At 33.5% G+C, this 27,994-nt stretch overlaps 1 protein-coding gene across 1 annotated transcript in view; it reads right to left on the minus strand.

The window, feature by feature from the left end:
- LRP1B (LDL receptor related protein 1B) overlaps window positions 1-27,994 on the minus strand; it is a 1,140,323-nt gene that overhangs the window by 517,322 nt on the left and 595,007 nt on the right. Inside the window, exons 13-14 of the mRNA XM_063429375.1 lie at window positions 6,994-7,213; window positions 5,356-5,545 (exon numbers count right to left, since the gene is read on the minus strand). Coding sequence (XP_063285445.1) covers window positions 5,356-5,545; window positions 6,994-7,213 — 410 coding nt within the window. The remainder of the gene's footprint in view (window positions 1-5,355; window positions 5,546-6,993; window positions 7,214-27,994) is intronic.

The following is a 27,994-nucleotide window of genomic DNA, read 5'->3' on the forward strand; positions in this document are numbered from 1 at the left end:
CTAATCTAATTACATCAACATATCCACAGGCGCATAAATCTGGAGTTGATCATAAGCTCCAGAAAATTGTAAGTACATTTCATTTATAACCATCAAATAATTCTAAATATACTACACTATATTACTTTCTTATCATCTTATTCCCTATATCACTCTGGATTTGAGAACACCACCACAGGCACTGCTTCCATGCACCCCCTTTGTCATATCACCCAAGTACCAAAAAGAAGAGATGCTGGTTCGGGAAGTCCAAGCTGCCAACCACAAACAAGCGCCAAAAATTCTACCTGTTACTGCGATTATTGATAGAATAGTGTTTGTTATAATTAGATGCTGCAGATCTAGAACATATGAATTGGTAAAAGAGATAACCGCTTACAAATGTTTAGTCTGTCTATCCATCTATCTATCTATTGATCTATCTCGATCTATCTCGATCTATCTCGATCTATCCCTATTTATCTCTATCTATTTCTTTTTCAACTTAGTATATGTACAAATGAGAAAAACTCTTATCCCCAAGCTAGATGCATGTACCTTGGGTTGCACAGCGTTTGAAAATGACCAGTTAATCTCTGTGGTCTTCCCCGCTTCACTTCCTGCACAGAACTAGATTAGACTACAGGGACTCACTGTCAGTTTTCAAACACTGTCTGATCCAAGGTGTATGCATATGGTTGGAGGATCCTGTCATATACTAAAGATATGGATGCATTTATCATTTTTTTTTAGATAACTTAAAATCGTTTTTAGGTGACTGTTGTATAACAGACTCATACATTTAAGAAACTGGGGCACTCAAAATCTCCTAATTAATCAAATCGTTTTTCAATTATCCATGGAAAAAAATATTATTAATAATATGACAATACTCTCAAAAAATATGAGTGGTATGCTAATTGGTTACAAAAATGCTCCCAGCTATATGGATAATTTATGTTTGTAATTATCCATTTAGACAAAGGTAGGGCATAACACTTAGTTTATGTTTTTTCCTTCTCTTCTTCTTGTAAAATATCTTACAGATAATAGGGGCAGAAATTGGGTTCCTGTTCTAGCCTTATATTGTTAAAGTTGTATTATTAATTGGCCTAATAATTTTTAAGGTAACTCTCCTGCTTTGAAAGGGTGTAAGGTTTTTCAAGGTGTTTTCGTCTTTTTTTGTTAGTATGTCTAGTCCTTTTTATTTATTTTGAATCAAACGTATATTAAATAAAGATTTTTTTTCTTCTTTTTATCAAGATGTTTAACTCATGTTATTTGAATATAATATGTGATGTATCTGATTCTTGTTTTTTGTATTTGTCATTTATGGAAAAAAATCACTTTAATAAAAACTTAATATAAAAAAAAATAAGATACTGGGGCACTCAAATTGTGAACACATTTGCTTCTGTCCATCAAAAAAAAGATGCTGCAATTGTTTAAAAATATAAAAGTTTTATAATAATTTGACACCAGTGATCTGATTCGCAGCATTAATCAAAACAGATCATTAATTTTAACATGCTGATAAAAACCACATACACATAAAAGCATCATAACAGCCAGAAGCCATTGTATCCAAATCAGAAGTGTTACATTCTCACTGATCATTTCACGCATCACATATTGCATATCGATAATGAACTATTTTCTGAATCAATACATTTGTCATATATTAGCTAGAAGATCACAAGACTTTAAGTGAAGCATTATTTGATCATCTAACACATTTAAATAACTGTGTTGTGAATTCCAGGTATTAACATTTTATGTTAATTGGTGAATTGTTATCATGCCATCCAATGTTGGATACATACTCCATATTGTACAGCGCATTTAATAAAAGTTTGCCACTAATGCTGTATGTATGATTTAGATATAGAAGAGGAGATACAATGCAAATAGCAGCTGCACACACAGTATAAGAATCAGCAGTGCTTCTCAACATGAAAACCACTTTAAAAGAAGCAGATGGCCATATGTACTAATATCCATGCCTGGAGGGGGAACGATGGCTCGCTTAATTCAAACCATACACTCAGTTGTGCTGCCAAAATATCAAGGTCCTGCAGCAACCTTTAAGTATATCTGACATTTTTGTAAAATAACTGAACAATGTATTATGTTCATCTGCTATTTGCAGAACTAAAATGTTACTAATGTGAATATGCTATATTTAATATATCCACACAGTGTCTGTCGTGAGAAAATCTAATATGTGGCAGATAATTACGACATTTATAAATTAGAATAATTCTTAGATCAAAATGTCCATAGTACATAAAACTTAATTATGGAAGTACAAAGTACTTAATTTGTATATTATGTTATCACAATTGCTAACAAATCTATTCATTTAAAAAAAAAACAGCTTTCGGAAAATATGCCCCTTCCCGATACTTGCAAATTTGTTAAAGTTTTCAATTTAATTGTCAATAATCAGTAATCATGGTTGTCATGGACAGGAGTTACATAGTTATGTAGGTTGAAAATAGATATATGTCCATCAAGTTTAGTCTTTCTCACATCTATTTTTGCTGTTCATCCAAAGGAAGACAAAAAAAAATCCATTTTAAAATGCTTTCCAATTTTGGAATAACTAAGGAAAACAATCCTTCTCAACACCAGAATGGCAGTCAGATCGCTCCTTGGATCAAGAAGCTGTTAACCCACATATTAAAAATGAGGATGAATCACAGGAAGCAGTAACTACAACAACTATATGCATTGGCCTCCAACTTATCACGCTCCCGCGTAAAGCTACGCAGCCTACTTTTTTTTATAGATTATCAATAATCATAAATACAGGCAGTTGGCTATTTCTTAAGTTTGTGTAATCCATTAATCCTTCAAAGCTAAACATTTGACAGCACAACATAAATTCCAGCAAGTGTTGTATGCAAGTTTAGTTCCTTTCTCACTTCTGTTCACGAGAGTTGACAATTTCAATTGTTTTCTACATATCTATTAATGTATTTTCTTGTACACATTTCTAAAGAACTGTACTCAGAAATTCACTCTACATTCACAGGAATGCACAGTAAAATAGAATAGTTATATTTTTTCTATTGTATTTGACTCTGTTCATTGAGATAGAAGCAAGCTGGTCTTCTGTGGAATTAAAACCAATTTATCTGTGAACTAAAGCTTTGAAACACTCCCTGTGTCATTATTTTGAATGTAGAGATTTTGCCTTCAGCAAAACAGAAAATAAGCAGGGGGATTGTCTTTGTAATGCAAAGCTGGAAAGAATCCTGTTTTGTCTTAAAAACATTTTCAAAAATAATCTTTACTTATATTTTTTAATATGATCACATATATGTCCCAACAACTGTAATGAGTATGCCCTTAGTAATTCAATATATCATTCTTAATTGCTGCTGCTATATTTGCCCTCTCACTGCTAGTCCAGATTTTTTAATTGAATCTGAGCCTGTATTTAAAGCATTAGGTCCGAATGTTAGCAACCATTGGCGTTTGGTCTAGCTCACACCAGGAGCAAATTCAGGGTTGTTCGGTACCTGAATTGAAAAATCTGGACATTGTTTAATAGTGTGAATTGCCCTGTACAGTACTGGATATTACTCTGGCCTTATTTGGCCTTATTCGCTACAAGTTCATTTGGACTGTCATTGTTCAATGAAGATGACAGAAAATATTACAAAAACTTCAAAGGTGTTGACATTTTTTTTAACTGTCTCTCCAGCTATATAAAAGGACAAATACAGAGTCTAAGTGTGTAGACCAAAGGATACCAAGTACTCAAACACCCGTGTGGTTACCTCTCTATCCACACTAAAATCAAACAGAATTATATACATACATATAGGATGGAGTATCTTGTAAAGACAAAAATAGTGAACGAATATGCGTTCCAGCAACGATTGAATAAGGCGCCCGCGAACCGGATACACGTCATCAGCGTGCGGCCGGAAATAGAAACATTGTGGGAAGGAGACTGATATGAAACAGATGAGCAGAACTTTGAAGGTGTATAAAAGGCCACCAGCGAAAAGGTACAGCAGCAACTGAGGAAGCCTAGGACTTAGGCGAAATGCGTCTTGCTTTATCCCAAAGTGGACTTTTTATTTTACCATTGTGGTTTTGCAAGCCACAATCTTGCTTTTTATTTTATTTTATATATCTTGTATTTTATTTTGCACATATTTTCATTAAAATGAATATAGTCCTCACTTACACTCCTTGTGTGGACATTTCTTTTGGGAATTTCAAAGAATCATCTACTCAGCTTAAGGGAGTGGGATCCCTTCTAATTATTCCACAGGCATCCAGATTGAGCCATATCTCTTTGGCTCTCTCTTTGTGAGTACTGAATTACGCAATTTGCACTTTATTATCCTTGTATTATACAATATTGCACTAGGTGCTTGTCAATTATTTTTGTCTTTACAGTTATTCCATCTGTGTTTTTAACTACCATCTTTTACCTTGAATCAAGATACTCCATCCTATATGTATGTATATAATTCTGTCTCTCAACCTTCATGAAGCCAGCGAGTTAACTCAAACATCAACAACAGAAGCAGCTGAACATCCAGTTTGCTATTTTCTCATTAAGGTTATTCTATTCATACATCCGTCAAAGACTCACAAAATAGGCACTTGTAAGTAAGTACTTGTAAGTGTAAAAATAATAAAATATCTACTCGAAAATCTTCACTATAAAACTGATTATTATACCCAGGACCGAACTGGAAAAGACATAAAACATCACTGTAAACTGGCTGTTAATAATATTTAGGCATTCGTCTTATAGTTAAAGTTATATAACTACTAATGAACCATTTGGTTCTGTTTAACTTTATAAAAAATATAAAAATAAAAAAGTTAACTTTGTAAAGTTATATTTTCGTAATTAAATAACCAGCTGTATCTATTCTATCTCTCTCTCTCTCTGTTTTACTGTCTCTCTATCAAAATATGTATATAGGCAGTACTGATGCTGATGTTGAAATTACATATTCTTTTTTCATTCAATGCATACATTTGAAGGCATATTTAAAGGAATATTTGTTGTTAAGTATAATAAGCCTAACATATTATAGTATGTAGCTATGGCTGCATTCTGTTACTGTTAGCAACATGTAATTACTCTATGTACTTAAATCAATCAAAAACAATGATTCTTTGTTTCTTCCTTGCTTTTAATCACAGTGAGATGGCTCAGTGGGCTAATGCATCATCATCGGTAGAATCTGTTCAACACTTGGGTTGCAGACTCAGCCCTTCATTCCTCCGAGGTAGATAAAGTGAGTGACATTAAATTGAGTAATACTAACAACCCCAATTTAAAAACCAGAGTAATCTGAATGTACCTTTCATGCTTAAATACTTTATTATTGTTTGTACCTTGTTGTTTCCTGGGATCATAAATTTGAAGTCCAAATAACGGTGGTCTTTCTTGTCTTAGAAGAGTGACATTTGTAGTTATCAGATCCAGTTGATATATTAATCCATTCATATAGTCAGTCCAAAATATGTACTGTCCATGGTGGGAAAGTCCGAAAGGGTGATTTAATTCGTTCCCACTACCCACTACCTAAAATAAAAAGGTGATGGTGTGAAACCAAGAAAAGTAATACATTTACAATATAAAGACTAATGTTGCATGATTGAAACTGAGTTAAAAAAACAAACTAGCATAGATATGTTAAATGTCTATTAATTGGATAAATAAAATAAAAATATGATTTAATAAGTTATGATGGGATAACATAATGTAATATTTTTACACATATACATTTATAAATTATGTATTTTTTCCATTGTTGTATCTGCCAATATTCATGGGTCTTTAGTCATCTTTTAGCTTGATTTTATCATATGTTATATTGTATTATATTCACATTCTATTATGAATGCTAATGCTAACCTACTGTATTTAATATTAAGGATCAAAACAAAATCTCTCATATGCATTTATTTTTTTCCTAAAATCGAGAAACATATTTGTTTAGCTACTTTGAAATGTTCTGGTTATCTCAAGGGATTTAAAATATATTTGGAATGAACCAATAAAATCAATTTTGTTATAAAATTACCATATGTTGTACTAAATTAAGCCCACACAAATTATATGAATATTTATTATTCGGTAATTTTTAGATTGTATTTTACACTTCAACATAGTTTAAGGCTGAAAATGAGTGTACAAACTCTATGATGTGCAGTATTTTTTCTTATGTTGTTCCATTTGTTTAAATAGAAATAAAGTATATCTGGTCTTTAAGAAGAAAGTATAATGCAATAGCTATAAACCGCATAATTTAAGGGGTTGTCTTGCCTAATCATATTCAACTGTATATTGAAACTGCATTGATTTGGGGAGAGGTGAACCTAATTATGGACGTACTGGACCTTTATTGTCATTTTGGTACCATTAAAAGCAACACGGAAGGGAGTGAATCTTCTATTATCATTAGTAGTATTTATATAGCAGCAACTTATTCCACAGGGCTTTTCGTTATAAAATAGGTGTTCATTTAATGGTAAATGAGACACACTATGACAAGAACAATATGTTAATGAGGATTCTGCTCAAACAAGCATACAATCTTAGAGGAATGAAGAAGTATTAAGCATTTAGGGACCAGTGATGATGGTCTACGTTGTCATTGCAATTTGGTTCATTTTGGACCTTAGGGGTCCTACTCCAATGAAATAGTCTAGGCATTCCTTATCAAAATAACACTCTAAAACCACTGATAAATAAACAGGATAGATCTTGCTGACAAATGTTCCTCTTGAAATTTGAAATAGGAATCTAATTGTGGTGATGATGCAAATTTCAATTGGTTCCTCATGGGTTAAACAAAGCAGATTAGCTAATCAGTTGTCTGATCATCTTAGTACAAAATCAAGTTTCATGCATGCATAAAATAAAGATAAGCTCAATAGTTTTTTTTAAGAAGTATTGCAAGTAAAGAAAAACTACTAATTTAAAAGTGATTTATAACAAGAAAATGTCAAGCAATGTTTTTAATTTACCTTTCTGTGTGTTCCATTTAAAAATATCTGTTCGATATGATCATAGTACGCATCACACCAGTACAATAGACCATTTTCATGGTCTAGTGATAACCCATTTGGCCATAACATCTTTGATGTCACAAAAATCTGTCTGTTAAAACCATTCATCCATGCCTTCTCAATTCTTCCCACGCTGTCATCTATTACATCTTCCTCCCAATCTGTCCAGTACATCCAGCTACAAGAATCAATGAAAGAGCATTCAGTGTATAATTGTTTTGTGTTGGTTTACACCATAATAATCATAGCAATCAGATGAATATTCAGATGCTTTTTCTGAAGAACAATATGTGAACAAAAAAAAGTGTGACAATGTTGAATTATTGTATAATTGTTACATGCATTTGTAATAACTATTCAAGCATTTAGATTGAACAGATAATATAAAATCGAAATAGAAGTAGTTTATTTAAGTAAATGAAAATATTTTCGACTTTGAGACAATATACAGGACAAAAACAAATAGCTTATTAATGTACTAATACAAACATAGAAAACTGTAAATTCTCAAATGCACTCATATAAGATACTTATTATGTATGCTCAAAAAGTATTGATCATTTTAGGTTTCATACTCACACTATTTGGGGGTCAGCAAAGTGGCACAGAATTAAGTTAAGCATTAATTAGATGCTTTTTAGCATCAGTACCACTACAGCTTACATGAATATTCCAGGCACCATACTCACTGCAACTTATTGTAGCAGTTATGGTGCTAGGAGAGCCCAGGATCTCCTCCACAATTTTCAAATGGTTTGACTTCTTTCAGCCAATGAGCTAAGTCTTGCAATGTAGGGCATAGCTCAGGAGAGCTTACAGAATTTCCTGCTTAGGAACATCATTCCCGGCAGAGGTGGGGAGTGGCAGAGTGGTGCCCGGTGGGCTCTAGATAAGAAGTACAACTGTTTATAAATGGTTTGAATCCTTACAATGGGCACCAATACACCCCAAAACCACGCTAGAGTATGGTTTCAATGCAAATAAGTTGCCCAAATAGTCTCAGCACTGTTAACATTGCGTTCTCTGGACTGACGTTTATCATCTTTGTGATCTGCATGCAGATGCCCAATGCTACCCAGAGTGATGCCTTGGGATTTTTCTGGACTGAAGTTTTGCATCTTTGTGATCTGCATGGAGATTCCAAATACTAATAAATACTCATAATAATGCATTGGCAGATGGAGTATATTCATTAATGTTTGTTAAACAATATGAAACAAAAACAAAGGTCATTTAAATCAACATGCATTTTAAAAAGAATTGATTAATTCTTAGTTAAACAGTATCAAGAAGAAGACAGATTTTGCTTGTTTATAGTTTTAATTGCTTGAAGTACATCCTACTGAAGAATACATTCTTCACAAATAAGATCAATTAATATTCAAAAATCTTAACAGATCAGAGCATAATTATAAGGGGATTTAGTGACATGATCTTAAGGATTAGCGCAACATCTTATTCATTTGACTTTAGTCCTACTATGATTTTTTTTAGGATATAATGGATTTTTCCCTAGTATTTAAGAATTAAACTTGATAGGTTTATAAAGAGTAGAGTGGGAATTCATTCATACATGATTATTTAATAATATAAACATACTCTACAAGAACATACACACAGCTGCACAGCAGACACACATACATGCGATAACATCTTGTTCAGAAGTTGTTTGCCTAATTTGAACATCAGTATCAAAGGTTGGACCTAAGTAGAGTGGTGCATGGTGAAATAAAATGGTGGTAAATATATAAATATAGATTTCGTTTTTCAGCCCTCTGCTGGTCCCTTCTCACTTGATCTGTGAATAAAATTACGATTTAGTGTCTGTCCCTTAACCATCAAACACATTTTTTTCTGATTAGTCATGTCTTTTTTTTAAGATCCACAGATAACCCAAATTACAATTCTTTAGGTTTAGAACCAAGTCTTTTTTAACTAATAGTACTATAAAAGTATGTATCACGATGACTGAAATCTCTGCTGTTGAGAACAAAAGGAGTTTTTTTGAATGGTATGAGAACATCCAGAAACACATACATAAAGGATATGTTACGCAAGGAGGAACATGTTATACATTCTCCACTGGACCGAGTGTACACTATTCACTAAATTCTAATGTTTGTTAAATCCACTTTGAATGATATGCAGTGGCAAAAGTTGTTTCAAAAGATAAATCAAGGTGTTGGATGTTGCAGCACCACTTAAGTGAAAGTATGATTCAATCAGTCATCCAAATAGGTGAATCTGGCAACATGTTAGCACACATTATTCACTGGTCATTTAAATAATGTTTGCACTTCCCTGGAGCTGCCAGTGAGGGATATTGGAGTAGTAGACCCAGAAGACCAAATCTTAAAATGGATTTGAGAGTGCTCCTTACAATAGTTATAGATCAATTAATCAGTGCACAAACCATCACTAATAGTCAAGTACATACAGACTATTACAAACTATCTCACTTGAGTTAAATATATAATTTTTATATTAACCCTTAAGGACACGTCTGGATTAAAGGGGAATCATGACGTAATATGTCTGTCATGTGTCCTTAAGGGGTTAAGATATATATGGCCTTGATTTAATAAGGGAAATGAAAATCCTTTGGGAAGTTTTTCTAACTGTATTGAAGCATTTGCAAAGCTTATTAAAAAGAGGCAATTTTTACTTATGTGAGCCTCTCCATTTCCAACTCTATATATAATTTACTATGAATTGATATTGTTCTTTAGTATGTATTTTAGCATAAAAAGAAAGTATCTATAAAGAAAGAGAATTTTGCAAAACAGTTAAAAGTATCTAAGAAATAGTTAAAGCACTCATAAAACTGTAAAACATGCTTGTACAGTGATTCTAAATGATTAATAGTTAAAATAAATTGAGCAAAAAATATAGAGAGAATCATAAATGTTTCAATCAGGAACATCTTGTTCTGGTGTGGGAAACTGATTTTATCCTGTAATCTCCAGTTCCGCAGGGCTGATGGCATAAGTAGCTTATTCCCAAAAACTGATCTAATCACAATTCACAATCGCCATGGTTGTCTTTGGGCTACACAAAGCATGGTTCTCTATAGTTCTCCAGGATGGTTTTTGTAGACCTTTGCACGGTGAAAACCTGTGCTTCTACAGAATCATATTTTCCAATGATAGAACATTTTACCATACACGAGAATTTCAGATGTTGGATATCAGTATATATATATATATATATATATATATATATATATATATATATATTTTTTTTTTTTTTTTTTTTTTTAAATGATGTATATATTTTGCAGCACACTGATTGGCCCATTTTCATATATTTTTGGTGTGTTCTTCTGATTCTGAGTCAACATTCAGCTGAGCAGAACTGATATCCAACATCTGAAATTCTTGTGTATGGTGAAATGTTCTATCATATATATATATTATGGGTATATTTTTCTGTACACTGACAGGAGCATTTTCTCACCATTTGCCTCACAGATCAAGTGAGGAAATTAATCAATAGAGGAAAAAACAGGAGAAGCAGTAAAAATTAAATAAATGTTTATATATTATTATTTTTTTTTAATGCACCTCCTTTTTCCCTCACTATTGTACGTTGAACAATTTTGACATAGCATGTTTCAGTTAGTCTGTAATTCTTGTGCATTTTATGTTAAAGTTTCGGAAAATAATCAACCGTCCCTAATTCAGCTGAATTGTAGTTCAGTCCGAAATGAATCTCTGAGTCTAGTGTTTGGTTGTTTTTTCTGCTCTTCTGAAAGCCTTTGACCTCACATGTGTGGACTATAATCCTTTCCTAATATGCCTTAATGTGACTGACCCTTGTAATGTACCACCAGTTGCTGTTTATTGAATAATCACCTGTATTTTTATTTTTCATGGAAATAGTTGCTTTTTATTTCCATTTTAACCATGCTTGTTGGTATATTATATTATTTTTTTTAGAGCCGCAAGTATTTTAAACACATTCAAGCACTGAACCATATAATACAATCAATGATTTATAAACATAATACTTGACTAGGTGCAAGCATTTTCAGTCTGCTGTTGTATTACAAAAGGTATTTGAGTTTGATCCCGTGGGTTTATTTACTTAAACAGTTTTCTGTAGGAGGCTCACAACTGATGCAAAATAAATTGACTAAAAAAATCTTTTGTGAGTAAAAGATTATTTTCTATCAACAAAGCTTTATTCTTCTAGAGTTTGCAAGTCATTTATAAACTCACCGGAACTTACAGTTTAGTGATTAGACTCATTAACCAGTCACTAAAGGCACCCAGACCACGTTATCTCAATCAAGTGGTCTGGGTGCAGTGGCAGTGTTATTTTAGCTCTGCAATGAAAAACGTTGGCACTTGGTAGAACCAGCAATGTTTTCTTTACAGAGTTGAGCACTCCTCCGGTGGCTGTCGTGTTAACAACCTCTAGAGGTGCTTCTGCTGCAAAGACTAAGTTTGACTCGTTCATGTGATATTCGTTGCCCACACGCATTGCTCGAGGATGTTGAACATCACCAAATGCAGCTTATAGGGAAGCATTGGATTCACTGCTATCCTATGAGAAGCATTTAATTAGACATGCACTTTTTCACAATATTTTACTGTTCAAAAGAGGAGGGGACTGAATTAAAATAAGTATTTGGACACCATAGTGTTTGTATTTCTAACGCTAGAGTGTTCATTTAAGTAACAATTGTTTTTACTTTGTTTTGTTTGCTATGTTGTAAAGCACTAACGACTGTTTTTCATTGACTTAGCTCATCAAGCTTATACTGAGTAACAGTGAAATAAACAACTAATGCATCCTACAGATTACAGGTGGGAGGTAAATAAATGATTTGACAGTAAACTGCAATGGCCTGGTTATTTGATCAATACAAGGTATTCAAGTGTAAAATAAATGATTCATTGCTAAATAAAAACTCTTAGTGGCATCCTTGGGGCAGTTAGTTCTTTTATTTTTATTATACTGCTTTAGGAACATGACACAAGGAGTGTGTAAAGTGCAAATAGATGCAGAAGCAAAGCAATTTAAATGCCCTTGCCTTTAAGCAGTGCAATAAATCTTAATGGAGCTACATTACATTAAACTCTGTTAGCAATTACTATGGCCTGCACATCTCTTGTCAAATAGTGATACTGACAAGCTTTTTAGGTATTGGTCAATATTCTGCTCTTAATGTTGAGAAACACAATAAATCAATAGCAGTCCTAAACATTTATATGACTTGTTAAAGGGCAATTACTGTTTCTTTCTAACTTGCTCACGTTATAAATGGTTTGTCACAATTATGCCAGAATGATTGACAAAGCATGGAACACAACTTAAGCCTTTATGGTCAATGTGTACATACAACCCTTTTCAACCTATCTCATTCCTGTGGGACTTAATATAAATATATTGAGTTTTTTGTTGTTGTTTTTTTTTTTTTTTTACTAACAATAGCTGTAAAGTGAAAATAAACGATAGGAAAACATTACATATATTTATGTGTATCTAATCCGATGGACTGTAGGTTCTATCTGTTTCGCTTAAAATATAAAAATAAAATGGAATGGAAAAATAATCATTTGAACTAATGTTAATATTAAGTACTGTGTACTAAAACGATTTATGGCAAATTGCCATAAAAACAGAGACTTAGAGGTGTCTGTTATAAAATATTTCAACGCAGCATTCACAGATATTTGTAGTTAATTTTTAATTTTTGCAAGATAATTGTTTATTCTATTTTAACACTGTTCGCCACTTTTAGCCCATTTAGGGCTGTTGGTATGTGTAATATAACTTAAGGTGTTATCTATATCCTAAATTAAAAATGAAAAAGTGTGTGGTGAGAGGGTGACAGTATTGGTTTTCTCAAAAGTTTTCTGCCCAAATCCACCCTTTCTTTACCTCCCTTCCTTCAGTGTCTCTTTTCCTGCCATACTTGCTGCAGTGAAACTATTGTCACGCCTCCAAACATCTGTAATGGACTAAGAGGGCACTTTCATTTTAGGGACATGTAGGGGAATTTGGGAATGTGGCAGAGCTGTTCTGATAAATTTTAGGTTGCTTACTAATAACAATTGTCAATTTTGACAATTAAAATGTAATTTAGAATAATAGTATAATTGCTGTGGAGCTCTGTTATACAATCAGACACACAAACAATATGGAACGCCTAGAAGAGAGGTACATTAAGAAAAAAAAGAGGGGCAGAGGAATTTGGGCCCAAAACAGGGACACTGGCTGGGGAGGTTTATTTTGTGAGTTTGCTTTTGTTTTTAGTTGTAGGATAGTTTCCACCACCATAAATGGCTACAAATAGGTTAAGCTCTGCAGAAGTATAGAAAGTTAAAGGGGCATCATGGTTGGTTGAGTAACAACTGGTATGGTGAGAGCTCCTTGCAGAAGCTACAAGGAATGGGAACTTGAAGCAAATTTAGGATGTCCGTTATGACTGTAATTTTTATATGTATTATTATCAATTTATTTGTTTATTTTTCAATATTGTAGGGATTTTTCCCCCCAAGTATTTAAAAAATATATAATCTCCTTTTAATGTGTTGTCCTGGCCATAATGCCTTTTTGCAAACTTCACTGCTGGCACCTACAAAAATACACTGTATTTGTAAGAGCACATTTTCATATTTTGCATTGAATGGCATTGTAGATGAATTAGTGAAATAAAATAATTCAGTGTCAATATTTGCCTTTTAATGTATATTATTAGTGTCACTGAATCTATAAAACACTCGTTTTCAACTAAATTTCACAACATTAAAGTCAATTTTAATCCATATATGCCTTGTGTATAATCCAAAATGCTTTTTGAATTTATTTACATATATGTAATTTGGGTATCGGGTAATTTATAGTTTTTATTTTTCTATATTTGCTGCAAATGCTGTACAAAAATGAACATTCTAGACTATACCTTAAATATTCTCTCTATAAATATAGGGATGCAATATGATTTATAAACAGTGTTATTTACTCTTTTGTATAGTTGATGGGATATTTTGGGATATTGCTAGTGTACCTATAATAGAGGACAAAACATAGTGCAAATATTGCTACTAAAATATAATGAATATTGCCGGTGATCAGAATGCACTCACATATTCCAGAATAATAATGCGTGTTATAGGTGCCTCCCCTTGGTAGAAATGGGGGGTGTGTTCCTTTAAAATTCCCTCCTCAAGTGATAGCCGATAGGGTATCCAGGTCAGCATAGAATCTCACAAGCAGCAACCAAAGGAATACTTAAAGGCGATTTATTCACTTGAAAAAAGGTTGAATTGAATAAAATAATAAAAACAAATAAGAAAGAGATGCTGGTCCTACGCGTTTCGTCCTTCTACAGCAAGGACTTCCTCAGGGACCTCTTTCAGTAAATCAAATTTTACAGGTACAAATAACAGCATCCTAAAAACACTAACAATAAAAAGCTATTATATAGGGCTAAGCCCTCCAAGTCATTGGTGGAATAGTGGGTGTCTTCTCCATGCCTGCTTCCGATTCGCCGAAAAACTTATTTTCAGGTGTAGCTGTTTAACCGCAATGAGAAAAGCCGGGTCCGTTCGGAACTCCAAACACTTCCGCATTCGTCATGCGCCACGTCGTACGTCTTACGTCACGTGTATAATTGCCGGTCACGTGATCTTTATGCGTTCCATGCTCAGGAAGCAAAGATGGCTGTGCGTTCCACAGCATTTATAACGGCTTAAAGAGACATCTAATGTATAACTTAGGCACTAGAAATAAAAAACTATTAGAATGTTTTCTTTGATCACATTGGAAAAAACCTTGATCTAAATATTGCATCCTCTAAATGAAATAATAATTTTAACCAGTTAAAAAGAATGAAAGGACTTCCCATCCAAGTCAATCATTCATTATATCAAGTATAATATTACTTAGTCATTAGGGATAATAATAAATGGATTTGTGCAATACCAATACTGTTAATTTTAATTTAATTATAATTTTACTTAATAACCAATGATACTGAATATGAATTCATACATTAGCAACAACATTTTTTTATATATCATATTAACCATCAACCATAATTACTTTGTCAATGATAATAGTGAATTAATATGTTAGTGACAATATTGTTATCATAATATCTATTAAAGTGACATTGTAGGATGAATTCACATTCTCAATTGTGAATTCATTTGAAATAAGTGACATAGAATGTCCTTTTTCCTAGATTCAAATTGCACATCCATATTGTGTAGAATAATTAAACAAATGATAAACCAATCAAAATTAAAATGACTATATCACCATTAATGTGAAGTGACATGAATATTCGTTTCTATATTCAATTACATATCCATATTGTGTAGAATCGTATAAAAAGGTTGAACCTTTAATGTTCATTACAAAGGAAGGGGACATCAGAGATATACATTTTACTACTAAAATAGTGTTGTATTTTACTGGATGTTCAAATTATATTACATTATATTTAGCTGTGTATTTGATTAAAGATATATACACTCAATTAATTCAAAAAACAGATGATATCCATGTCCACATTTAAACCCCTAGGCGTAAGAGTGCGCAACCTGTGAATCCAAAAAGATTCTCTTTGTGCCAATCTTTTCTCTTTATTGCCCCCTCTCCAGTGGGATTGGATTTGTTCTATCCCTATACAGCGTAGTCCCTTCAAACAAAAAGACGGGCAACTATTACAATGGAGGGGGACTGAGTGGGTCTCCAATCGTTTCTTTATATTGTTTATATGTTCTAGGAGTCTTACTTTTAGACATCTTTTTGTGCGGCCAACATATTGTCTGCCGCATGGGCACTGGAGGAGATATACCACACAGGTAGTGCGGCATCCAATTTCTGATTTAATAGGAAAGGATTTTCCTGTCACAAAACTGCTATATGAAGTAACTTTATCCGTGTTAACTTGTGAACATGCTTTACAGCTTTTGCAACCCTTAAAACCTTTTAGCTCTTTTTTATTTCTACTTGTGGATCCATTCCTTAAGGCGTAACTAGGTGCTAGTATATTTTTGAGGTTTTGTTGTTTCCTATAAATAATTTTTGGTCTGTTAGATAGGTGTTCCCCCAAAATGGGATCCTCCAATAGTATAGGCCAAAATTTACACAAACTCCTCTGTATTTTTGAATGGTCCACACTGTATTGTGTGAAAAAAGCCTGTTTGAAATTCTCCCCTGTTTTTTTCTTTTTGTTAATAGGGCCATCCGCTAGAAGTTCATTCCTATTTCTCTTGGACATCATATGGATGTCTCTATTAATCTGTTTTTGGTTACAACCAAAAACAGATTAATAGAGACATCCATATGATGTCCAAGAGAAATAGGAATGAGCTTCTAGCGGATGGCCCTATTAACAAAAAGAAAAAAACAGGGGAGAATTTCAAACAGGCTTTTTTCACACAATACAGTGTGGACCATTCAAAAATACAGAGGAGTTTGTGTAAATTTTGGCCTATACTATTGGAGGATCCCATTTTGGGGGAACACCTATCTAACAGACCAAAAATTATTTATAGGAAACAACAAAACCTCAAAAATATACTAGCACCTAGTTACGCCTTAAGGAATGGATCCACAAGTAGAAATAAAAAAGAGCTAAAAGGTTTTAAGGGTTGCAAAAGCTGTAAAGCATGTTCACAAGTTAACACGGATAAAGTTACTTCATATAGCAGTTTTGTGACAGGAAAATCCTTTCCTATTAAATCAGAAATTGGATGCCGCACTACCTGTGTGGTATATCTCCTCCAGTGCCCATGCGGCAGACAATATGTTGGCCGCACAAAAAGATGTCTAAAAGTAAGACTCCTAGAACATATAAACAATATAAAGAAACGATTGGAGACCCACTCAGTCCCCCTCCATTGTAATAGTTGCCCGTCTTTTTGTTTGAAGGGACTACGCTGTATAGGTATAGAACAAATCCAATCCCACTGGAGAGGGGGCAATAAAGAGAAAAGATTGGCACAAAGAGAATCTTTTTGGATTCACAGGTTGCGCACTCTTACGCCTAGGGGTTTAAATGTGGACATGGATATCATCTGTTTTTTGAATTAATTGAGTGTATATATCTTTAATCAAATACACAGCTAAATATAATGTAATATAATTTGAACATCCAGTAAAATACAACACTATTTTAGTAGTAAAATGTATATCTCTGATGTCCCCTTCCTTTGTAATGAACATTAAAGGTTCAACCTTTTATACGATTCTACACAATATGGATATGTAATTGAATATAGAAACGAATATTCATGTCACTTCACATTAATGGTGATATAGTCATTTTAATTTTGATTGGTTTATCATTTGTTTAATTATTCTACACAATATGGATGTGCAATTTGAATCTAGGAAAAAGGACATTCTATGTCACTTATTTCAAATGAATTCACAATTGAGAATGTGAATTCATCCTACAATGTCACTTTAATAGATATTATGATAACAATATTGTCACTAACATATTAATTCACTATTATCATTGACAAAGTAATTATGGTTGATGGTTAATATGATATATAAAAAAATGTTGTTGCTAATGTATGAATTCATATTCAGTATCATTGGTTATTAAGTAAAATTATAATTAAATTAAAATTAACAGTATTGGTATTGCACAAATCCATTTATTATTATCCCTAATGACTAAGTAATATTATACTTGATATAATGAATGATTGACTTGGATGGGAAGTCCTTTCATTCTTTTTAACTGGTTAAAATTATTATTTCATTTAGAGGATGCAATATTTAGATCAAGGTTTTTTCCAATGTGATCAAAGAAAACATTCTAATAGTTTTTTATTTCTAGTGCCTAAGTTATACATTAGATGTCTCTTTAAGCCGTTATAAATGCTGTGGAACGCACAGCCATCTTTGCTTCCTGAGCATGGAACGCATAAAGATCACGTGACCGGCAATTATACACGTGACGTAAGACGTACGACGTGGCGCATGACGAATGCGGAAGTGTTTGGAGTTCCGAACGGACCCGGCTTTTCTCATTGCGGTTAAACAGCTACACCTGAAAATAAGTTTTTCGGCGAATCGGAAGCAGGCATGGAGAAGACACCCACTATTCCACCAATGACTTGGAGGGCTTAGCCCTATATAATAGCTTTTTATTGTTAGTGTTTTTAGGATGCTGTTATTTGTACCTGTAAAATTTGATTTACTGAAAGAGGTCCCTGAGGAAGTCCTTGCTGTAGAAGGACGAAACGCGTAGGACCAGCATCTCTTTCTTATTTGTTTTTATTATTTTATTCAATTCAACCTTTTTTCAAGTGAATAAATCGCCTTTAAGTATTCCTTTGGTTGCTGCTTGTGAGATTCTATGCTGACCTGGATACCCTATCGGCTATCACTTGAGGAGGGAATTTTAAAGGAACACACCCCCCATTTCTACCAAGGGGAGGCACCTATAACACGCATTATTATTCTGGAATATGTGAGTGCATTCTGATCACCGGCAATATTCATTATATTTTAGTAGCAATATTTGCACTATGTTTTGTCCTCTATTATAGGTACACTAGCAATATCCCAAAATATCCCATCAACTATACAGTCTTGCAATTTGGTTATCAGCTGGGAGATAACCCTGGGAGGCCATGTACCTATCAGTTAAGTTAAAGTTTTTGTGTTTTTTATCACTTTTCCACGGGTGTCCGTGTTGTTTTGTTATTTACTCTTTTATCTGTAAAGGCTAAACAAATAAAATAGAAATAAAAATAGTGTAAATGTACATTGTTTTATTTCTATGTTTCTATGTACATTAATCTACATTATTATTTTGTTGTTTGTTTTATGATAATAAATTCATCTAAGATTCCAAATATTTTTTTCTTATAAAATAGATTTTACTGAGAAGGTAAAGCAAAAGAACCTTTAGTATAATACGGATGATTCTCGACACTTACTGTTACCTTTAAAAAGTACATTATTTGTAATCTGTGGGATGAAGCATGACATGTGTTACAACTGATATCAGACATTCGACACATTGAGACAAACAGTGTACATAATATCACTGATAAACCGCTATCAATAAGCTGAGACACATAACATGAAGTGTGTCACTAAACTGAAATATTGTTGATTGGATGTCAAGGGAGCATCTATACAATGCTGTTCTAATCAGCTGTGCTAAAGATAAATGCAGTAGAGCATATCTCATTCCTTTAGGAGCAGTGATAGACTGACTTTGGGAATTTCTGTAATTACCAAGCATTATGTAAACTATGCCTATTTGTTTTCTTTACAGTGAAACAACATTACCAGCAAACACTTACAAAAGGAATGAAAATAGACAGGGTTATTCACTAACCTGAGGATTGTCGGGAATTTAAGGTTAATTTCAAATTTAAAGCCAAAGTAACCAAACTGAACATAGAATTTCTTTGGCAACTGTTTCTAAATCAACTATTCTTGGCTAAATGTTGCAATTCTCGTTAAATTCCCAGCCTCTTATCACTTTAGTGAATAATCCTGGGATATTTTAGATCTACACCTGTGTTACGTATTTAGCCTAATTTATTAATTGATCATTTTATACATACATCATTCAGTTAAATGATACCCACATCTATGGAACTCCTTAGGACAGAAAAAAAGGAATATGCTAAACAATTTTTTATAAAAGTGATTTCTAAAAGTAATCACGGAAACACAGCCATATCAATAATAAAACTAATACTAGTTTTATAAATTGTGAACATTTCCCCTGGATCCTTATTTACTATAGGTAGTTAAAGGCCAGACTTGTGAAATAGAATTATTTATTCTCACATGACGTGTGCAATGGTTTGTGGGTAAAATTTGCAGCAAGCAGAAACAGTGTGGATTCCCTCATTCCTCTCCCCATCACATGGCATGTGAGATGAGGGGAGTACTTAAAACATTTTGGCCTAATGACTTCAGCCATGGCATTGCTTTTAATATGACATTAATGTGGTATATTCTCTGAGACAGGAACTGAAAACTAGTGATTTCTATTGGAGACAACATTCAGAATCATGCATGACAGTGATTGCAGTCCTTATTATAGACCATTATTTCTAATCACTGACTTTATAGATAGATCAGGTTGTCAAATACAAAGGCTGCCGAGATCTAAGGATTGAAAACTTGTTTCATGGTAAGAGCATTGGTATTATAGGTGCAGAGACATGAGCTTCCCTTAGCAACCTCTATCTGGAAGGAAGAAGCAGATTCCGTGTGTTGCCAGCGTGGTGTGCGTGCTGACATCAGATGTAAAATATGTAATATTTCATAATAAATCCTTTATTTTTATATTTAAAAAATATTTTTAGCTTGACAAATATTGTAACAGTCCATAATCAGGCAAATGTTAGCTATTGAGCACAGCTCACTAAATTACAAGACTTGCTTGGCTGACCTAGGCACCAAGTTATTCATTGTAACTTGGACGATTTCAGAAGATTTAAATGTAAAAAATTAGGCTGGCCAGTAAAATATTCTTTCTATTGGTATCTAACGCCACTCAGACTAAAAACAATACGACAAAGATCTAGCAACTTGTGTCAAAAGCTTTGCAGGTAATCCTTCTTGCAGTATTGCATAAAACTAATGCCAGACTAGATGGGCCGAATGGTTCTTATCTGCCGTCACATTCTATGTTTCTATGTTTCTATCCTGGAACCAGGTTACTGAGCTGTTGACCCAGAAACTGGGAAAGCCATACCCACTGGATCCTTGGGCACTATTATTGTCTACACCACATTTACCAGGAAAGAGCATGAATTAGCAGACCGAAGTGCCCTAGCAGTCCATAGGGCAATAGGGGACTTATGGGCCAAGGAAGATAATCCAACTATACAGATGGTCGGATAGGAAATAAGTGATGCCATAGAAATTGATAGACTCTAAACATGTGACACTCGAAAGTCCTTTCACATAATATGGGACCCGTGGCTCAGTGGAGACACCTCCTATATATGCTAACACAATCCAGTTGAGCAAAATTGGCTTTTTAACTTATGTCAAGCTTCACCAGGCATGCTCCTCCCCCTTTACCACCATTCTCTCTCTTTCCTTCTTGCCCAGACACACTCTTTCTCTAACATTTAGACCCTATCACCAACTTTCCCTTTCATTACATTGTCCACTGGAAATGACATAGATGCATATAGGTTTACACCCTTCTCTTCCCCAAGATATTTCCTAGTCCTGTACAAATATCCTTTTTTAGTTACATACCTTCCAAATATGGAACGTTCTCACCTAGTTCCCTCTCCATCACTCTACCAAAATATGTGTACATATAATATGGCCTTCTTCAGCCAGAGAGCACATACTGGATGTGATGGTAACACTAGTAGAAATTAAGTACACAACATATATAATATGTAAACTTACATAGAAACATAGAGTGTTAGGGCAGATAAGAACCATTCGGCCCATCTAGTCAGCCTAATTTTCCAAATATTTTCATTAGTCCCTGGCCTCATCTTATATCTAGGATAGCCTTATGCTTATGCCACACATGCTTAAACTCCTTCACTGTGTTTACATCTACCACTTTAGCTGGAAGGCTATTCCATGCATCCACTACCCTCTCAGTAAAGTAATTCTTCCTATTATTATTTTTAAACCTTGGACCCTCTAATTTAAGACTATGTCCTCTTGTTGTGGTAGTTTTTCTTCTTTTAAATATTGTCTCCTCCTTTACTGTGTTGATTCCCTTTTTGTATTTAAATGCTTCTATCATATCCCCCTGTCTCATCTGTCCTCCAAGCTATACATGTTAAGATCCTTTAACCTTTCCTTGTAAGTTTTATCCTGCAATCCATAAACCAGTTTAGTTCTAGCAAATGTAAACTTATATTAAACCTTATTAAGCCTACTTACATGTTATCTTGCAATGTATTGTAATATACTATCATCATATGGTTTTTACCATCTTTGCTGATATGTATACTGGTATGTATACTATTTGTATGTACACTGGTTATGTACACATTTATAAATAAAGAAAAAAAAATAGGCTGGCTGCCTACAGAGTAAAAAAAATCACATGTTCATCATAGAGTTAAAGCTAAATTCAGCAGTGCATGGTGAGATGAAAAATATTAATCTGTTGATTAATCTAATAATATTAATCTGTTATGCAAATAAATGTTCAGCCAAGTGAGCTGTTTTAACCTCCTACATAATTTAACACTATTTTCTCTGTCACCTTCTTTAACTTTGACTTTATAATCATAGCATGCTAAAACAATATCTGTGATTATGTGATATTTTCAATAATTCTTCATCTTATCTTCAGTAATTATTCCATATGGGTGAGCCACTGTTTAAACACTATTTATATTAATGTTCTTTAAAATGTCAAAGAATGTGACAGCATTATTTACATATATTTTCAAGATTTGTTTCTAACATACTGAATAGTTGCATTTCAAATAAAATCTGCTCAAGGAGAAATGCTCATATTTACATAAACGAGTAGCAGTAGCATAATCCTGTAGCAGTAGTCATGTACAGCATACATTATAGAATGCTGTGTATGCTATTTGAGAACACATACATACATATGCAGGCACAGCAATTTCCTGCAGTTAACTTACAGCAGGAGCTATATTTCAGTAGAATGCACTAAACCTTAAATGGACTCTACAGAGACTCGTAAAAAAATAGTTATAATAATAGAGATTTAACTGTCACAAGATTAGGGTAGTTTGTGCAGTGGCTAAAGCCATGTATGACAAATGCTTAGAATGAGTATTCATTTAATATATTGTTTTGGAAGCATCCTTAATGCATGCTTGATCCAGTTTGTGTTCCATTGTTGTTTTGCATGAAGACTTTACACTCTGGCAAAAAGATTTATTAATGACAACGTGATGACGTATCATGTAGGTTAAATATATCGATAGCTATATATATACTTGTCTCCCATATCTATCTATCTATCTATCTATCTATCTATCTATCTATCTATCTATATATATATATCTATATATATATCTATATATATATAGATATATATATAGATAGATAGATAGATACAGATAGATATATAGATAAACATATAAGATATAGAGCTCAATTTAAAATTCTGGTTCTTGCTTTCAAATCTCTACATAATGCTGCTCCAACCTATCTTTCCTCCTTAATTCACAAGTATGTCCCGTCTAGGCCCTTACGCTCTGCTGAAGACTTACGTCTATCTTCTGTCCGTACTCCCAACCCTGATGCTCGGCTTCAAGACTTCTATAGGGCTTCACCATTCCTGTGGAACTCCCTTCCTTCCTTTGTTAGTTGCTCACCCAATCTCCACTCCTTCAAAAAATCATTAAAAACCCACTTCTTCATAAAAGCATATCAATTAAACTGTAAATAGCTCCCAACTGATTCCTCTCTTGCAACTGTCATTAGTCTAATATTATCCTTACCTTTTGTGTCACTTTACCCCACACCCTCTAGCATGTAAGCTCATTGAGCTGGGCCCTCAACCCCTCTGTTCCTGTGTGTCCAACTTGTCTGGTTACAACTACATGTCTGTTCGTCCACCCATTGTAAAGCGCTGCAGAATTTGTTGGCGCTATATAAATAATAACATAATAATATAAATAATAACATCATAATAGCATCTTTTGTTGCCAAATATTTTATGGATGAACAAGCCCCAATAAGAATAACTATAAAATAATCACCTTTTTCTTATAAGGTAATATTAGAAGATGTTGCCTAATCTTTGATAACTGTGACATATTAGCTCTCGTTGAAGTTTGTTGTTGAATTATAATAGTACTTTAAATTCATCATGTTATTAAAGCTGCAATTCAATTAATTTCTCCATGGGAGAACAACGTGTTGACATCAAATTGCTCTTTGTTTTGATTTTTAGCAAACAAAGAAGCACCAGATATCTGCTGTGATCTGTAAGAACATTTTTGATAGTATGCACTGGTGGGACTGATGATAAATATTCCTGTATGTTAAGGGTTGATAAATTGGCAATCATTTTGCCTATGGTGAATCGAGGTTCAGAAAGCTTTGTATATGAGCACTAGAAATAAATAGGCACTAGAAATCAAATCTCACATCAGCAATATTATTTTGTAAGAAGCATGAACATACACTGCAGTATCTGTGGGAATCTGGAGCTAATAAATGACACGGATCAGTTTAATTATCTACTTAGGAAGCATCTCAAAATGTTGTTTTGCATCATTGTCTTGAAAAGCCTTTTGGCATATATAAAATGAAAGCTCAACATGAGATACATTTGGGGCTTATGTGTTAACCAATGGGTCCAAGCAGTTATTGACCAGCTTTAGTTCATTGACCTTTGCTAGCCATAAACCTTTTATTTATTTCAGTGATATTGCATACAAACTATGAAGCCACATATTTTCATTGTATATTATTCAATATTCCAGTCCATAAGTAATCATTTCAGATGTATTAAACAGAAAAAAAGTCTGTTATGCACATTTTGGGTTAAATTCTCTAACAAGAGTAAGGATTTCTCAATAATAATTTTCTCATAGAATTCTATGGAGATATTGCTATTAACAGATTATAACATATGTTTCCATATGCCTCCAAATTATGCGGTAGATGTGGAGGAGAAGGAACTTACCTCTACATGGTGGAGCAGTCCTAATGTTCTATGGTGCAACATTTTAAATACATAGATTAGCACTTGAAGGTTAGCAATATTAGGCTCGTACCTATCTAATGTAATGATAACCCAAATGTAAATTAATCTCTATAATTTTTATATCAATCAAGCTGCTGGTAAGAAGAACTTGGAAGTCAACCAAACCCCCAACTATGTCACAAGCCATGGAACTACTCAAATCAATATGCCAAATAGAAAAAAAAATGCCAATTTTCCTCCAAAAGAAGCCATAGTTGCGGAGTCAATGGAGGGTAGGGGCACAGATAGTGTACATGAGGGGAACATGAATTTACCAATTATGTAAAATGACCCAATACTTGAATCAATGACCCAATACTTAAATCCCTGTAACTGAATGGTGGAAACGTGTGTCCCAACTATTGAACTTTCCCTTGTAATGATTTTTCTGTTTAAACAATGTTTTCCATGTATGTAAATGTTGCAATATGCTTGGCTGATTAATGAGGTATTACTGGTTTAATTACCAATGTAATTTACTATATGCTGTCAACTGCTATTGAACATACATGTTTTATCAAAACTAAATAAAATGTAAGTATGAAAAATACAACTAAATTTGAAATTCACTTTGAATTCTAACTTTAGTAAATAACCCTGTCGGTCTGATAATGGTTGCAGTGAAAAGCCTGGTCCTCCTAGCACATGAGTGGAAGCTTAAGAGTGCTAGTGGCACACAGACCACTTAATCTCCATGAAGTCATTTTAGCAGTTAAAAAATGCAAAAATGGCAAAGGAAATTAATTGGATTAACACGCCTCTAGTGGCTATCATGGAGACAACCATTAGAGGTGCTGCCATATTTATAACTGTGTTAAACTTGGTTATATATCAAATAACTATCCTAGAATTCATTTGATTGACACAGTTCTACACATGTGTACTAACCTCCCAAAGCATCTCTACAGGTAAGCATTGAATTGGGTTCATCAATCTAGATTATCTCAGTCAGGGAGGCAGAGCAGGATGCAAGACCATTTTTTCTTTTTGTATCCTGTTCCTTATTTGTGTAGGACCATGATCTCTTCTCTTAACTTTGTGGACTATTTGTTTAACTTAGCCATATATCTAACATGCAGTAAAGCATGACACTCAACAAACCCCTAACTAGTTCAGGTATTTCAACTGTTCCAGCTCAAGCACACCTGGTGCAACTAATGCAGTCCTTGATTAGTTGCATCAGGTGTGCTTAAGACTGGAGAAGACATTATAAGTTGCATTTTTCTGTTGAAGTTGGCTAAAATACTTGTGTTGTGTTGAACAATTTCAATTGCTTTTGTTTGATTTGTTCATTGCAAACAGCTGAAAGTCTGTACATTTTCACAAATAACCTGACTTTCAATGGGAGTTGAATTATTTTTATTACAACTGTATATTTTTATACATATATATATATATATATATATATATATATATATATATATATATATATATAGGAAACATGGGGGGATGGTTGCACTCACCTAAACATGCTTAAATGGGGTGCTGCTGGGGGCCATATTATACAGACATTAGACTGTGAGAGTAGGACCTGCCAAAGATGGGGTACATTGACGTTGTGGCAGGCTTATGCAATGTATGATCATATAATGTAACTAAATCCCCATTTTTTTGCCTAGATTAGGTGTTTTAAAAAAAAACTTTTACAAACTAATAAAATCTGTCAACATTGAAGTTGCTGTTTAGTAGATAGGAGAGTGCGCTGGATCTTGTGTATTTATTGTATAATATGGCCCCCAGCAGCACCCCATTTAAGCATGTTTAGGTGAGTGCAACCATCCCCCCATGTTTCCTATATATATTTGGGAGTCTAGCCAACTCCTTGGTTCTGCACCCCTCCCTGTTACAGGTGCCTCATCTCAGGTCCTTATTTAGCCTTGTACTGCAGAGAGCCTCAGATGGAATTTTTTCCCAAGTAAGTGGTTAATCTCATAAGAGCAGACATTAGACTGTGAGAGTAGGACCTGCCAAAGATGGGGTACATTGACGTTGTGGCAGGCTTATGCAATGTATGATCATATAATGTAACTAAATCCCCATTTTTTTTTGCCTAGATTAGGTGTTTTAAAAAATAACTTTTACAAACTAATAAAATCTGTCAACATTGAAGTTGCTGTTTAGTAGATAGGAGAGTGCGCTGGATCTTGTGTATTTATTATATATATATATATATATATATATATATATATATGACAACTGCAAATTCTTATAGAAAAAATACGTTGATAAGGACCCTACTCAAAGAAGCTTACAATCTAGAGGAGGCGGGGTATAAAAACACAATGGAAAAGGCAGCGGAGGTACCTAAGCATAGGGTGGGAAAGTAGCAGAATTGGTGAGAGTCGAGTATTTGAGAGTTGGTAGGGAATAGTTTACATATAAACTTAAATACTTTAAAGTTGGACTCTCAAACCAATCAGTATTATCCTTTTCACCCACAATAACTGTTTGCTTAAAAACACTATATTAGCATAACATGTATTTGAAACATAGGAAGTATAGCTAGAATATAAATGTATGTCAAAACAGCAATTTTGCATATAGATTGCTGTTCATACCAAGATACATTTTGTTATACACTTTCCTGGAGCAACTATTTAGCTCTGCAGTATTCTTTTGTATCATATAAATGAATGACAGTGTTATACATTTTACTTGAATGCCTGTTTAGCTCTGGAGTAAACCTTTGTACCATATAAATATATCATACAAATGAATTTCAACTGTTGCATATGTTACTTGAGTACATATTTAACTCTGTAGAAATCTAAGGTAAAATTGAAAAATGAAATAAAAATTACTACCATAACATTTGTTTTAAAAAGTTAATTTTCGTTTTAAAGGAATATCACTAGAAGTTTTATGTTAGAGGCAAACTTTAAGTGTTATGCATCTACAAAACAAACCAATAAAATAATGAAATCTAACGTAAACTGTTGTATTCATCCAATTTTCTGTAGCTTTTAAAATTAAAATATGAACAGGTTACCCTCAATCTCAAAAAATGTTTTATTCAAATTATTTTTATTACTTGACTGTGTGTTTTACATAATAGACCTGGTAATTATTGCAAACACTGAAAATATTATTCTATTTTGAAGGAAGTATCCGTAATAGATTGTCATGCAAGACAAAATTGCTAGACTTGACCATTGATCTAAAGCCATATTTTGAGTGTCAATTGTGACACCATTCTGCTGCTAACTTTGACATGTGAATTTCACTCATGTATGTTATTTTCCCACTTTTTTGAAACCTCCTGCAATGATTCTCCCAGTTTTTCTT

This window comes from Pelobates fuscus, chromosome 8 (assembly GCF_036172605.1).
Source record: "Pelobates fuscus isolate aPelFus1 chromosome 8, aPelFus1.pri, whole genome shotgun sequence".
Lineage (NCBI taxonomy): Eukaryota > Metazoa > Chordata > Amphibia > Anura > Pelobatidae > Pelobates > Pelobates fuscus.